Here is a 13,302-nt window from a genome sequence, read left to right on the forward strand (position 1 = left end):
GAACACGCTGTTGTACACGTCGATCCAGAACATCCCAAACACGTTCAATGGGTAACATGTCTGGTGTGTATGCAGACCATTGGAAAAAATTTGACATTTTCAGCTTCCAAGGACGATCAAATTTTGTTGGTCACATACACATCTTTAGCAGACGTTATTGCGGGTGTAGCGAAATGCTTGTGTTACTAGCTACAACAGTGCATTAGTATCTAACAATTCACAATAATACACACAAATATAAAAGTAAAAGAATGGAATTAAGAAATATATAAATACTAAGATGAGCAATGTCTGAGTGGCATTGACTAAAATACAGTAGAATACAGTATATGAAATGAGTTCAACAGTATTTAAACATTAAAGTGACCAGTGTAGGGCAGCAGCCTCTTAAGGTGCAGGGTTGAGTAACCGGGTGGTAGCCGGCTAGTCATGGCTATTTAACAGTGTGATGGCCTTGAGATACTGTAGAAGCTGTTTTTCAGTCTCTTGGTCCCAGCTTTGATGCACCTGTACTGACCTCGCCTTCTGGATGATAACGGGGTGAACAGGTAGTGGCTCGAGTGGTTGATGTCCTTGATGATCTTCTTGGTCTTCCTGTTACATCGGGTGCTGTAGGTGTCCTGCAGGGCAGGCAGTGTCCGCGGTGATGCGTTGGACATACCCAGTGGCGACCAGTCATTTAGATTTTTTGGGGCTTGCCTGTTTTAAATGTTATTTTGGCATTAGTATGTGTCACATATCAGTTTGCAAACAATTAAAAATATATATAAATCATTGAGTTAATAAAGATGCATACAAACACGGCCTCTTTTTTGTTTTCTTGAGTAAGGCAGCTCCAAAATACAGGTGTTTCAGCCCAGCTCAGTGCTCTCTGTGGTGGTGGGGCAAGCCAGCAGAAAATTCGGAGCTTTGCGCCGTGATTGGATCAGTGTTCTGTCACTCATGAGGAAACTACGCCACCGCATAGTCTAAGGGGAGACCACGAAAATTCTAGCCCTTTGGGTATTGATATAGAGATACATTAGAATTGCCCATCCAAGAAGTCTCAAGGTCATTGGCCACAGATAACATGACGTCAAATCTCGTTATATGTATAGTAGCTTTGATTGGACTGATCATGTCAACATCATACTTTCAAAATCTTAGCTAGAAGTCATCATGAATCAAGTCGACAATCTACTGGCAAATCCTTTTCAACCCTTGCCATATGAAGAGAAATAATGAGGAGAAATTATAGATAAAACGAATCGGTGCTTATCGGCCATTGGATATAAACATTACACAACAAGTTGTAAATTGCAAATTCAACATTGAGTGGTTTGGAAGGAAGTGAGCACAACAAGATGAGTCCAAAAATGTATTGTATGCTGCTGCATAAATTATGTAATATGCCAGGGAGATATGCATACTGTAGCTAAGAAAGTAATACTAATGTTGTGTATGTTGTCTATGTTGTGTAGTAAGCTGTTAGTAGCCCATGTGTCTCGCGCTAATAATTTGATCCCTTTTCCCCTCTTTTGCATACTGTTCTGACTTGGTGGTGCACGTGCACATGTAGCCTATAGCCTGTTTTAGAGAAATGTAATCATCGAATATTGTAAGAGCTTTCATTGTCTGCTTATATGGCCCCGTTATTTATCCTACGGTTCTGACTTAGTGTACAGGGAGAATACAGTAAGAACAGCCCATGTTCTGAATTCTATCGCTGTACATTTCAAAAGTGCTGAACAAATAGTTATATTGACAACATCCGTTCTAGTTCGCTCATTAATGTCTCAATTGAAATTACGGATTGTCCTTCCCTTATGTCATAGTTTGTACTTCTCAATTGTCAGTAGAAACCACAATTTTTTAACAAGTCTGCCATATCAGCTATGTTTTTTAAAAAGGCAGTAAATGAGGCTGAATTAACTGTTTTGCTGCCAGACAAGGCTCCGCTGAAAGCCAGGTGTAGCAGTGGTAAGGTGTTAGGACTGCTTTTTGGACAGCTTTATGTAGGTCCTAACACCTTGTGGGCACCGTTTGTCACCGTTATAGTACAATTAATGTATTGTTTAGTGTTGTGTAGTGCCTTTGCTGGCATGCATACATTTATTTATAATTTTTTTTGCCCCACCAAAATGTATATGCTAAAATCGCCACTGGGTAGGCCGTACCATCCTCTGGAGAGCCCTGTGGTTGCGGCAGTGCAGTTGTCGTACAAGGCGGTGATACAGTCCGACAGGATGCTCTCAATTGTACATCTATAAAAGTTTGTGAGGGCCTTAGAGGCCAAGCCAAATTTCTTCAGCCTCCTGAGGTTGAAGAGGCGCTGTTGCGCCTTCTTCACCACATTGTCTTCTCCACTGCCATCCCATCGTTGTGAATAGGGGCGTGCTCTCTCTGTTGTCTCCTGAAGTTCACGATCAGCTCCTTCGTTTTGTTGAGGGAGAGGTTATTTTCCTGGCACCACTCCGCTAGGACCCTCACCTCCTCCCTGTAGGCTGTCTCGTCATTGTTGTAATCAGGCCTAATACTATTGTGTCGTCTGCAAACTTGATGATTGAGTTAGAGGCGTACGTTGCCATGGAGTCATGATTGAACAGGGAGTACAGGAGGGGGCTGAGCACCCCTGTGTTGAGGATAAGCGTAGTGGAGGTGTTGTTTCCTACCTTCACCACCTGGGGGCGGCCTATCAGGAATTCCAGGACCCAGTTGCACAGGGCGGGGTTCAGACCCTGGGCCCCGAGTTTAATGATGAGCTTGGAGGGTACTATGGTGTTGAAGGTTGAGCTGTAGTCAATGAACAGCAATCGTGCATAGGTATTCCTCTTGTCCAGATGGGATAGGGCAGTGTGTAGGGCAATGGCAATTGCATCATCTGTGGATCTATTGGGGCAGTATGCAAATTACAGTGGGTCTAGGGTGTCAGATAAGATGGAAGTGATATGATCCTTAAATAGCCTCTCAAAGCACTTCATGATGACAGAAGTGAGTGCTACGGGGCGATAGTCATTTAGTTCAGTTACCTTTGCTTTCTTGAGTACAGGAACTATGGTAAACATCTTGACGCAAGTGGAGACAGCAAACTGGGATAGGGAGAGATTGAATATGTCCGTAACAACTCCAGCCAGCTGGTCTGCGCATGCTCTGAGAAGTGGCTAAGAATACCGTCTGAGCCAGTAGCCCTGCGAGGGTCAACACTCTTAAATGTCTTACTCAAGTCGGCCACGGAGAACGAGAGCCCACAGTCCTTGGGAGCGGACCGCGTCGGTGGCACTGTGTTATACTCAAAGCTGGCGAAGAAGGTGTTTAGCTTGTGTACAAATCCTTGCGACATGGGGTAGTGCATTATGCTGAAACATGAGGTGATGGTGGTGGATGAATGGCACGACAATGGACCTCAGGATCTCATCATGGTATCTCTGTGCATTCATATTGCCATTGATAAAATAACCCCATAACCCCACCTCGCTCTGTTCACAACGTTGACATCAGCAAAACGCTTACCCACACAACGCCATACATGTGGTCTGCGGTTGTGAGCTACGTTGGATGTACTGCCAAATTCTCTAAGAAGACGTTGGAGGCGGCTTATGGTAGAGAAATTAGCATTCAATTCTCTGGCAACCGCTCTGGTGGACATTCCTGCAGTCGGCATGTCAATTGCACGCTCCCTCAACTTGGGACATCTGTGGTATTGTTTTATGTGACAAAACTGCACAGTTACCTTTTATTGTCCCAAGCACAATGATCATGTCGTTTAATCAGCTTCTTGATATGCCACACTTGTCAGGTGGATGGATTATCTTGGCAAAGGAGAAATGCTCACTAACAGGGATTTAAACACATTTGTGCACAACATTTGAGAGAAAAGCTTTTTGTGTGTATGGAACATTTCAGCGATATTTTATTTCAGCTCATGAAACATGGGACGAACACTTTACATGTTGCATTTATATTTTTGTTCATTATATATCTTAATCTGAATTTTAAAAGAAATACAGCTACATTTGAAAAAATCTAATTTATATGAATGGGAAAATGAAATAGGCTGGATGGAGGATTCTTGACTTTTCAATTCCTTATAATCATTCTCTATCGTTTTGTACTGTAAATGTGATGTAATGTATTGTATGTTTGTTAATCACCTCTTTTTGATCCGAAACAACTAGCAAAATGTAATCAACAATATGAAATATGGAATAAAGATGTTATATCTTTTAAACAAAAATAAAAAAATAAGCAACAAAACAAGAGATGATTCAAAACAAATGTCTGTAACTCATGAAAGAGAACAGGAACAGAGAGATGTAGTTTTTACGCAGATTGCGTAATAAGGAGGACTGGCAGTGGTCAGGCCCCTTAGCAACCCCCTAGCAACCTATCAGTGGCCTGGTCACTGAGGTCACTGAGATTTGAGTGGCAGGTTGGGGGATGGGTAGAGTGAGCTGCATGAAGTGATTCAACTGAATTTCACAGGAATCCATAACACAAACACAGTTCTAACAGTGTAATGCACATAATGATTGCTTTCCTTGTGTTAATAGTACATTGCAAGTAATCCTTTTGTTACTGTTTGTGTGTTTTTGTGGTTTTAATTCCTTGATTCAAGTTATTCTCCAGATATTACAAAACACACAAAAAGCTAGCACTCAATGTCCTAGGAGACAATCATAATCAGTTCCTGATGTGGAGTTTCGCATAAATAAAGGTCTGGACTCAAAACAGTGAAAACACACCCACTTGAATATTCTACAGCAAAGCAGTGCACCCCAGAAATAATCATAGGTCGGCTCCCCAAACCATTTTAGATTAATTTGATCAGCATTTAGGAAACTTTGAGGTTAGTTACTACTGTCGTTGTTATTACAGCACAGGGTCATGGAGACTTGGGTCCTGTTGGTCTTCAGATTGTTGCTCTTTGTGCAGACTGGACACAGCAAGCAGTCCTGCCAGCCAGTGACCGTGGACTTTTGTCAAGATGTTGGTTACAACACGACCATCAATCCAACCCACCAAACCAGGGACTACAACCTGAGGCAGCTTCGTAAGATTGTGAAGACGGGCTGCTCTCCAGAGGTCACAGTTTTCCTATGTGGCGTTGTTTCACCTGAGTGTGTGTTGGATGACAAGATTCCACCCTGCAGTTGGCTCTGTGAGAGGGTGAAGAATGAATGTGAGCCTTTTCTGAGAGAGAAGGGTCTAAATTGGCCAGAGAAGATCAGATGTGAGGCTTACCCCAAACAATCCTGTGCCAACGTAAGTAGCCTTAGGAGGTGTTCATCTTATCATTATAGGGACAGATCTGATTCAGGACTGCTGTATGCCTGTAGGCTGTCCTGCTTAGATTAGCAGGAAGTTGATTTTTGAAGTATAATTCTGGTTCTATAACTGAAAACCTTCCCAGGTGTTGTGTCATTCCTCGCCATAATGCATATAGCATATGACAAAATTATGTATATTGCTTTCAGGGCCAAGAGAGTATCCCTGCACCAAACCCTGCAGGAACCTGTGAGCCAATCATCATCCCTCTCTGCAAGGACCTGCCCTACAAGGACACTGTAATGCCCAACCTATTAAACCACTCCACACAGGAGGTCGCTGGTTTAGAATTGAATCAGTTTTACCCTCTGGTAAAAGTGCAGTGTTCTCCTCACCTTCAGGCCTTCCTGTGCTCTGTCTACACTCCAGAGTGTGTTTCAGGGAAAGCCCGCCCACCCTGCAGAGCTCTGTGTGAGCTAGCCAGAAAGGACTGTGAGGGGCTAATGAACAAGTTTGGTTTTCAGTGGCCCAGTCAGTTGGAGTGTGACACCCTCACAACGGAATCTTGTGAACATGTAAGTCACTTTCCAGCATGTACACTACATGACCAAAAGTATGTGGACACCTGCTCCTTTAGTATCTCATTCCAAAATCGTGGGCATTAATATGGAGTTGGTCCCCCCTTTGCTGCTATAACAGCCTTCACTCTTCTGGGAAGGTTTTCCACTAGATGTTGGAACATTATTACAGGGACTTACTTCCATTCAGCCACAAGAGCATTAGTGAGGTCGGGCACTGACGTTGGGCGATTAAGCCTTGCTCGCAGTCGACGTTCCAATTCATCCCAAAGGTGTTCAATGGGGTTGAGGTCAGGGCTCTGTGCAGGCCACTCAAGTGCTTCCACACCAATCTCGACAAACCATTTCTGTATGGACTTCGCTTTGTGCACAGGGGCATTGTCATGTTGTTGTCACAAAGTTGGAAGCACAGAATTGTCTAGAATTTTTTTACATTTTAATTTCACCTATATTTAACCAGGTAGGCTAGTTGAGAACAAGTTCTCATTTACAACTAATTATATTCTGTAGCGTTAAGATTTCCGTTCACTAAGGGGCCTAGCCCAAACCATGAAAGACAGCCCCAGACCATTATTCCTCCTCCACCAAACTTTACAGTTGGCACTATGTATTGGAGCAGGTAGCATTCTCCTGGTATCCGCCAAACCCAGATTCGTCTGTTGGACTGCCAGATTGTGAAGCGTGATTCATCACTCCACAGACGAGTTTCCACTGCTCCAGAGTCCAATGGCAGCAAGCTTTTCACCACTCCAGCCGACGCTTGGCATTGCGCATGCTGATCTTAGGCTTGTGTGCGGCCATGCAAACCCATTTCATGAAGCCCCGAATGAACAGTTCTTGTGCTGACGTTGCACTTCAGCACTCAGAGTCCCGTTCTTTGAGAACAGATGATTTTTACGTGTTTTAAGCTTCAGCTTTTGGAGTCCCATTCTGTGAGCTTGTGTGGACTACATCTTTGTGGCTGAGCCTTTGTTGCTGCTTCTAGAAGTTTCCACTTCACAATAACAGCACTTGCAGTTGACTGGGGCAGCTCTAGCAGGGCAGAAATTTGACGAACTGACTTGTTGGAAAGGTAGCATCCTATGACGGTGACACGTTGAAGGTCACTGAGCTCTTCAGTAAGGCCATTCTACTGCCAATGTTTGTCTATGGAGATGGCATGGCTGTGTGCTCAATTTTATACACTTGTCAGCAATTGGTGTATCTGAAATAGCTAAATCCACTATTTTGAAGGGGTGTCCACATACTTTTGTATACATAGTGTATCAACTTACAGATTCAATACCAGGCTCCAACCAGCACACCACTACACTGCATTGTTATTTAAACAACTATGATCAGGGCAGGCAAAGGTTAGGAAAATGTGTTTCAGTTTCTTTTGCCTGCTCACAGTTGGTCAAAGTCACATGATGCACACCAGATGATAAATTAGATGTTTCAAAAGGGTAAAGTGCCCCTTTAAACATAAATTGTCAACATCAAAATGTTTGGCGAGGGAAGGAAAGAAAGGAAACCTCAATCAGTTTTGCCTGGTGAAATAAAGGTAAACATCCTTGAATAATAATTATTGCTGATTGGTGAATATGAGGTATTTTGTTGTTTCCTTTTCAGTTTGGCGTGACCAGTGCTCCGTCCCCTGAGGGCCCCTGCCAGCCAATCACCATGCCACTTTGCCAGGGCATCTCCTACAACCGGACGGCCATGCCAAATCTGCTGGGGCACAAAAAACAGGCGGAGGCGGCCGTTAAAATGGCTCAATTGGAGTATGTTTTGAAATTGACTTGTTCTGTGGATATCCGCTTCTTTCTGTGTTCTGTCTACGCTCCCCAGTGTGTGGAAGGGGAGGTGCAGCGCCCTTGCAGATCCCTTTGTGAGAGAGCCAAACTGGGGTGTGACCGTGTGTTTAATACGTTTGGGATGTCCTGGCCTGATGATCTGAGCTGTGAATCCTTTCCAGAGGAGTCATGCGTGAGAGTAGGTACCGATACTCTTGTCATTTTTTAACCCTTATTAAGTCACCACTTTTAATAAATCAGTAGTTTCTCCAAGTTGTTTAATTCAGTAATACATTGGAAAAAGTACATGGGCCAGTAATGACTGCAACAATGATTTGGCTTTCATTATTTTTCTACAGACCCAGCAGGGTGCATGTTAGCGGTATTGTCACCTTAACCAAAAAAAGGTTACAAAAGCTAATTTCAGTACTGTTTGAGATGTGTACAAAACAATTTACTCTTAAACATTGTCTACTTCTTTTCACAGGGGGACAGCAATCCCGAGGTGTGTTTAAAATATTTTTCTCAGACGACTGAAGAGTGAATATTTATATGTAGCAAGTGAATGATACCTATAATGTGTTTAATGAGGAATGTATGAAGTGAAGTGGGACTAGGTGGATAGGTGGCAAGTGGAATTTGGAGAATATTACCGTTATCCTATCAAATGCTTGTGTGTTTTGGTCTCCACAGCAACTCACGGCTGAGGAACTCCTGGTCAAGCTGAATGAACTTGGTCACTCTGTTCGGGACCAATGTTAGTTGTGGTTTCTTGAATTTAAAGCATTATATATGATGTATGTGTGTATTTCATTTATACATGTATATTCTTGTCTACTTCAATTGTAGCACTAAGTCTTCAAACTGCCCACATATTGTTGGCTCTAGAAGATGTATCCTTCACCTGTTTCTGTTTTGAGTTCACTTTTATATCAGTTTATTAATTAATATTTCTTCCCCCGAAACCCTTTTTTTTGTGCTTCCTGACAATACTTTGTATTTATTTACTACTTCCTGAGCTATATTGTGGATCCACTCAGGCCCCAGTAGGCTCCTTGGTTGACAATGGTTTCAATACTGTATCAGCCATCAATCCTTTCTCCTTAACCAGCTCCTTTCAGAAAGACAAATCAGGCAAACTGGATGTGAAAGAATTCCACAACCTAAAGAACTATGTGTCTGTTACCAAGAGAGAGTACTCAGAGTCCTATGAGTGGCAGAACCCAGGGTTCGTCACAGAATACCATATGAATAATGCGCTTGATGTCCGTGGTTAGTCATGTATCACGGTTATGTTCAAAGGATGTATTTACAGTGGCAAGAAAAAGTATGTGAACCCTTTGGAAATACCTGGATTTCGGCATAAATTGGTCATCAAATTTGATCTGATCTTCGTCTAGGTCACAACAATAGACAAACACAGTCTGCTTAAACTAATAACACACAAAGAATTATACGTCTTTATGTCTTTATTGAACACACCATATAAGCATTCACAGTGCAGGGTGGGAAAAGTATGTGAACCCTTGGATTTAATAACTGGTTGACCCTCCTTTGGCAACAATAACCTCAACCAAACGTTTTCTGTAGTTGCAGATCAGACCTGCACAACGATCAGGAAGAATGTTGAACCATTCCTCTTTACAAAACTGTTTTAGTTCAGCAATATTCTTGGGATGTCTGGTGTGAACCTGTCTCTTGAGGTCATATCACAGCATTTCAATTGGGTTGAGGTCAGGACTCTGACTGTGCCACTCCAGAAGGCGTATTTTCTTCTGTTGAAGCCATTGTTGTTGATTTACTTATGTGTTTTGGGTCGTTGACCTGTTGCATCACCCAACTTCTGTTGAGCTTCAATTGGCGGACAGATAGCCTAACATTCTCCTGCAAAATGTCTTGATAAACTTGGGAATTCATTTTTCCGTTGGTGATAGAAAATTGTCCAGGCCCTGAGGCAGCAAAGCAGCCCCAAACCATGATGCTCCCTCCACCATACTTTACAGTTGTGATGAGGTTTTGATGTTGGTGTGCTGTGCCTTTTTCTCTCCAGTGTTGTGTGTTCCTTCCAAACAATTCAATTATAGTTTCATCTGTCCACAGAATATTTTGCCAGTAGCACTGTGGGACATCCCGGTTCACTTTTGCAAACTTCAAACTTTTTTTTTTTGGACAGGAGTGGCTTCTTCTGTGGTGTCCTCCCATGAACACCATTCTTGTTTAGTGTTTTACATATCGTAGACTTGTCAAAGAGATGCTAGCATGTTCCAGAGATTTCTGTACATCTTTAGCTGACACTCTAGGATTCTTCTTAACCTCATTGAGCATTCTGCGCTGTGCTCTTGCAGTCATCTTTGCAGGACGGCTACTCCTAGGGAGAGTAGCAACAGTGCTGAAATTTCTCAATTTATAGACAATTTGTCTTACGGTGGATGGATGAATATCAAGGCTTTTAGAAATACTTTTGTAACCCTTTCCAGCTTTATGCAAGTCAACAATTCTTAATCTTAAGTCTTCTGAGATTTCTTTTGTTCGAGGCATGGTTCACATCAGGCAATGCTTCTTGTGAATAGCAAACTCAAATTTTGTGAGTGTTTTTTATAGTTTTTTATAGCTGCAAGGTAGCTCCAGGTTAGCTGGAGGTTAGCTGACTCCTGACTCCAATTAGCTTTTGGATAAGTCATTAGCCTAGGGGTTCACATACTTTTTCCAACCTACACCGTGAATGTTTAAATGATGTATTCAATATAGACAAGAAAAATCCAATAATTTGTGTGTTATTAGTTTAAGATCACTATGTTTGTCTATTGTTGTGACTTAGATGAAGATCAGATCAAATTTGATGACCAATTTATGCAGAAATCCAGGTAATTCCAAAGGGTTCACATACTTTTTCTTGCCACTGTATGTTTTGTTGATTTTCTCTTAATTTACGACACAATGATTTGGTTTTGATTGTGAACATCCTGACCTGATAGTGAAACTGAACTCTTGGTAGAGTATATTTGCAGATAAAAAAAGTAAATGATAAAAATCCTCTGTCATATAGATCTCAGTTTGGACGATGAAACGTTCAAAACACTATGGGACCGGTACAGCTCTGGTGGAGGGATCAAATACGATGACTTTATGGCCATTCTCACAAGGCTCAAGATCCTGAAGGGTAACTCTTTACTCACTATGTAACAAATTCCTGACTTTCCAATCAATCTACTACATTTAAATATATACAGTGGGAAGAACAAGTATTTGATACACTGTCGATTTTGCAGGTTTTCCTACTTACAAAGCATGTAGAGGTCTAATTTTTATCATAGGTACACTTCAACTGTGAGAGACGGAATCTAAAACAAAAATCGAGAAAATCACATTGTATGATTTTTAAGTAATTAATTTGCATTTTATTGCATGACATAAGTATTTGATACATCAGAAAAGCAGAACTTAATATTTGGTACAGAAACCTTTGTTTGCAATTACAGAGATCATACGTTTCCTGTAGTTCTTGATCAGGTTTGCACACACTGCAGCAGGGATATTGGCCCACTCCTCCATACAGACCTTCTCCAGATCCTTCAGGTTTTGGGGCTGTCGCTGGGCAATACGGACTTTCAGCTCCCTCCAAATATTTTCTATTGGGTTCAGGTCTGGAGACTGGCTAGGCCACTCCAGGACCTTGAGATGCTTCTTACGGAGCCACTCCTTAGTTGCCCTGGCTGTGTGTTTCGGGTCGTTGTCATGCTGGAAGACCCAGCCACGACCCATCTTCAATGCTCTGAGGGAAGGAGGTTGTTGGCCAAGATCTCGCGATACATGGCCCCATCCATCCTCCCCTCAATACGGTGCAGTCGTCCTGTCCCCTTTGGAGAAAAGCATCCCCAAAGATTTCCACCTCCATGCTTCACGGTTGAGATGGTGTTCTTCTTCTTCCTCCAAACATGGCGAGTGAAGTTTAGACCAAAAAGCTCTATTTTTGTCTCATCAGACCACATGACCTTCTCCCATTCCTCCTCTGGATCATCCAGATGGTCATTGGCAAACTTCAGACGGGCCTGGACATGCGCTGGCTTGAGCAGGGGGACCTTGCGTGCGCTGCAGGATTTTAATCCATGATTTTAATCCATTTACTCAAAGACTCATATATTTATATGCAAACGAGAAGCTAGATAGTGTTTAGTACTATTGGAATCTGTGTTGTGTTCTTGAGGATTCGAGTGGTGTCATCTGTTAATAGCAGACTGGCTGATAGCCAATGGACTTTCCATTTCAAGGGAGGGATTTGAAAGAAAGTCACAGGCACAGGACTCACTTCCCGAATAACAGTGAGAGTAGTGATAATGTGGCAATAATATTGAAAGTCGAGGTTCAACTTTTGGACCAAATTCACTGCATTATCCTCCCTCTGGAAGTGCATACCTTTGTTTTAACTTTCTTTCAAGCTCCTCATCCACCAACAACTCTCATGGCGACACGATAATGACATAAGACTTCTGATAACAACGCAACACATTTGGGGTGATAATGGGCCACAACATTGTGAAGTGCTATAAAAAATGGTAGATAAGTACAGTGAGCTCCAAAAGTATTGGGACAGTGACACATGTTTTGTTGTGCAGACTGTCAGCTTTAATTTGAGGGTATTTCGATCCATATCGGGAAATAACAGCACTTTTTGTACATAGTCCCCCCATTTTATTGTAGCAAAAGTATTGGGACAAATTCCCTTTGGTCCCATATTCATAGCACACAACGTCTACATCAAGCTTGTGACTCTACAAATGTGTTGGATGCATTTGCTGTTTGTTTTGGTTGCGTTTCAGATTATTTTGTGTCCAATAGAAATGAATTGTAAATAACGTATCGTGTCATTTTTTGTCACTTTTATTGTAAATAAGCAGTGGTGGAAAAAGTAACCAATTGTCATACTTGAGTGAAAGTAAAGATACCTTAATAGAAAATGACTTGAGTAAAAGTGAAAATCACCCAGAAAAATACTACTTTAGTAAAAGTCTAAAAGTATTTGGTTTTAAATATACTTAAGTATCAACATAGAGTACATCAAAATAACAGTCACCAGGACGGTTCAACCTAGGCCAAGGTTTATAACGCGAAGGGATTATTTTATCGATGGACACGTTACGGAATTCAAAACCAAATGTAGGCTATTGGGCTCCTGAGTGGCTCAGCGGTCTAAGGCACTGCATCTCAATGCAAGAGGCGTCACTACAGTCCCTGGTTCAAATCCAGGGTGTATCATATCTGGCCGTGATTGGGAGTCCCATAGGATGACGTACAATTGGCCCAGCGCCGTCTGGGTTTGGCCGGGGTAGGCTGTCATTGTAGATAAGAATTTGTTCTTAACTGACTTGCCTAGTTAAATAAAATACTAAATATCTCAACAGTCCTCTCTGAAGGTGGATATGTCAATGAAGGTAGTTCTGTTATTGGAGTGACTTCTATCATTATTGCCAATGATTATGTAACTGATGGATTCCATGATGATGGTTTTGTGACATCATAACACATGCTGTTACAGGCATATGACTACATTCCATTTGAAAAGGATATGGTTACAGGGCTCTTTTTGGCTGATACATTTCCCACTGTTGCTATGCCACCTGTACCTGCACCATATGAAAAAGAGCACTGAAGTGTATGAATGCACTCAGTTACTACCAAAATATGCGTATGGGTTTGTCCACTGAGCA

General features: G+C 42.0%; 1 protein-coding gene across 1 annotated transcript; it reads left to right on the forward strand.

Annotated features, from left to right (window-relative positions):
• Nucleotides 1-374: 374 nt before the first annotated feature.
• LOC129857670 (atrial natriuretic peptide-converting enzyme-like) lies at nt 375-13,145 on the forward strand. Its single transcript, XM_055926146.1, has 8 exons — nt 375-5,241; nt 5,454-5,819; nt 7,434-7,796; nt 8,085-8,102; nt 8,291-8,354; nt 8,447-8,490; nt 8,719-8,869; nt 10,644-13,145. The coding sequence occupies exons 1-8, from the start codon at nt 4,864-4,866 to the stop codon at nt 10,778-10,780; spliced, it is 1,521 nt and encodes a 506-aa protein (XP_055782121.1). The 5' UTR covers nt 375-4,863; the 3' UTR covers nt 10,781-13,145.
• Nucleotides 13,146-13,302: the final 157 nt, after the last annotated feature.

Source organism: Salvelinus fontinalis, chromosome 6, assembly GCF_029448725.1.
Source record: "Salvelinus fontinalis isolate EN_2023a chromosome 6, ASM2944872v1, whole genome shotgun sequence".
Lineage (NCBI taxonomy): Eukaryota > Metazoa > Chordata > Actinopteri > Salmoniformes > Salmonidae > Salvelinus > Salvelinus fontinalis.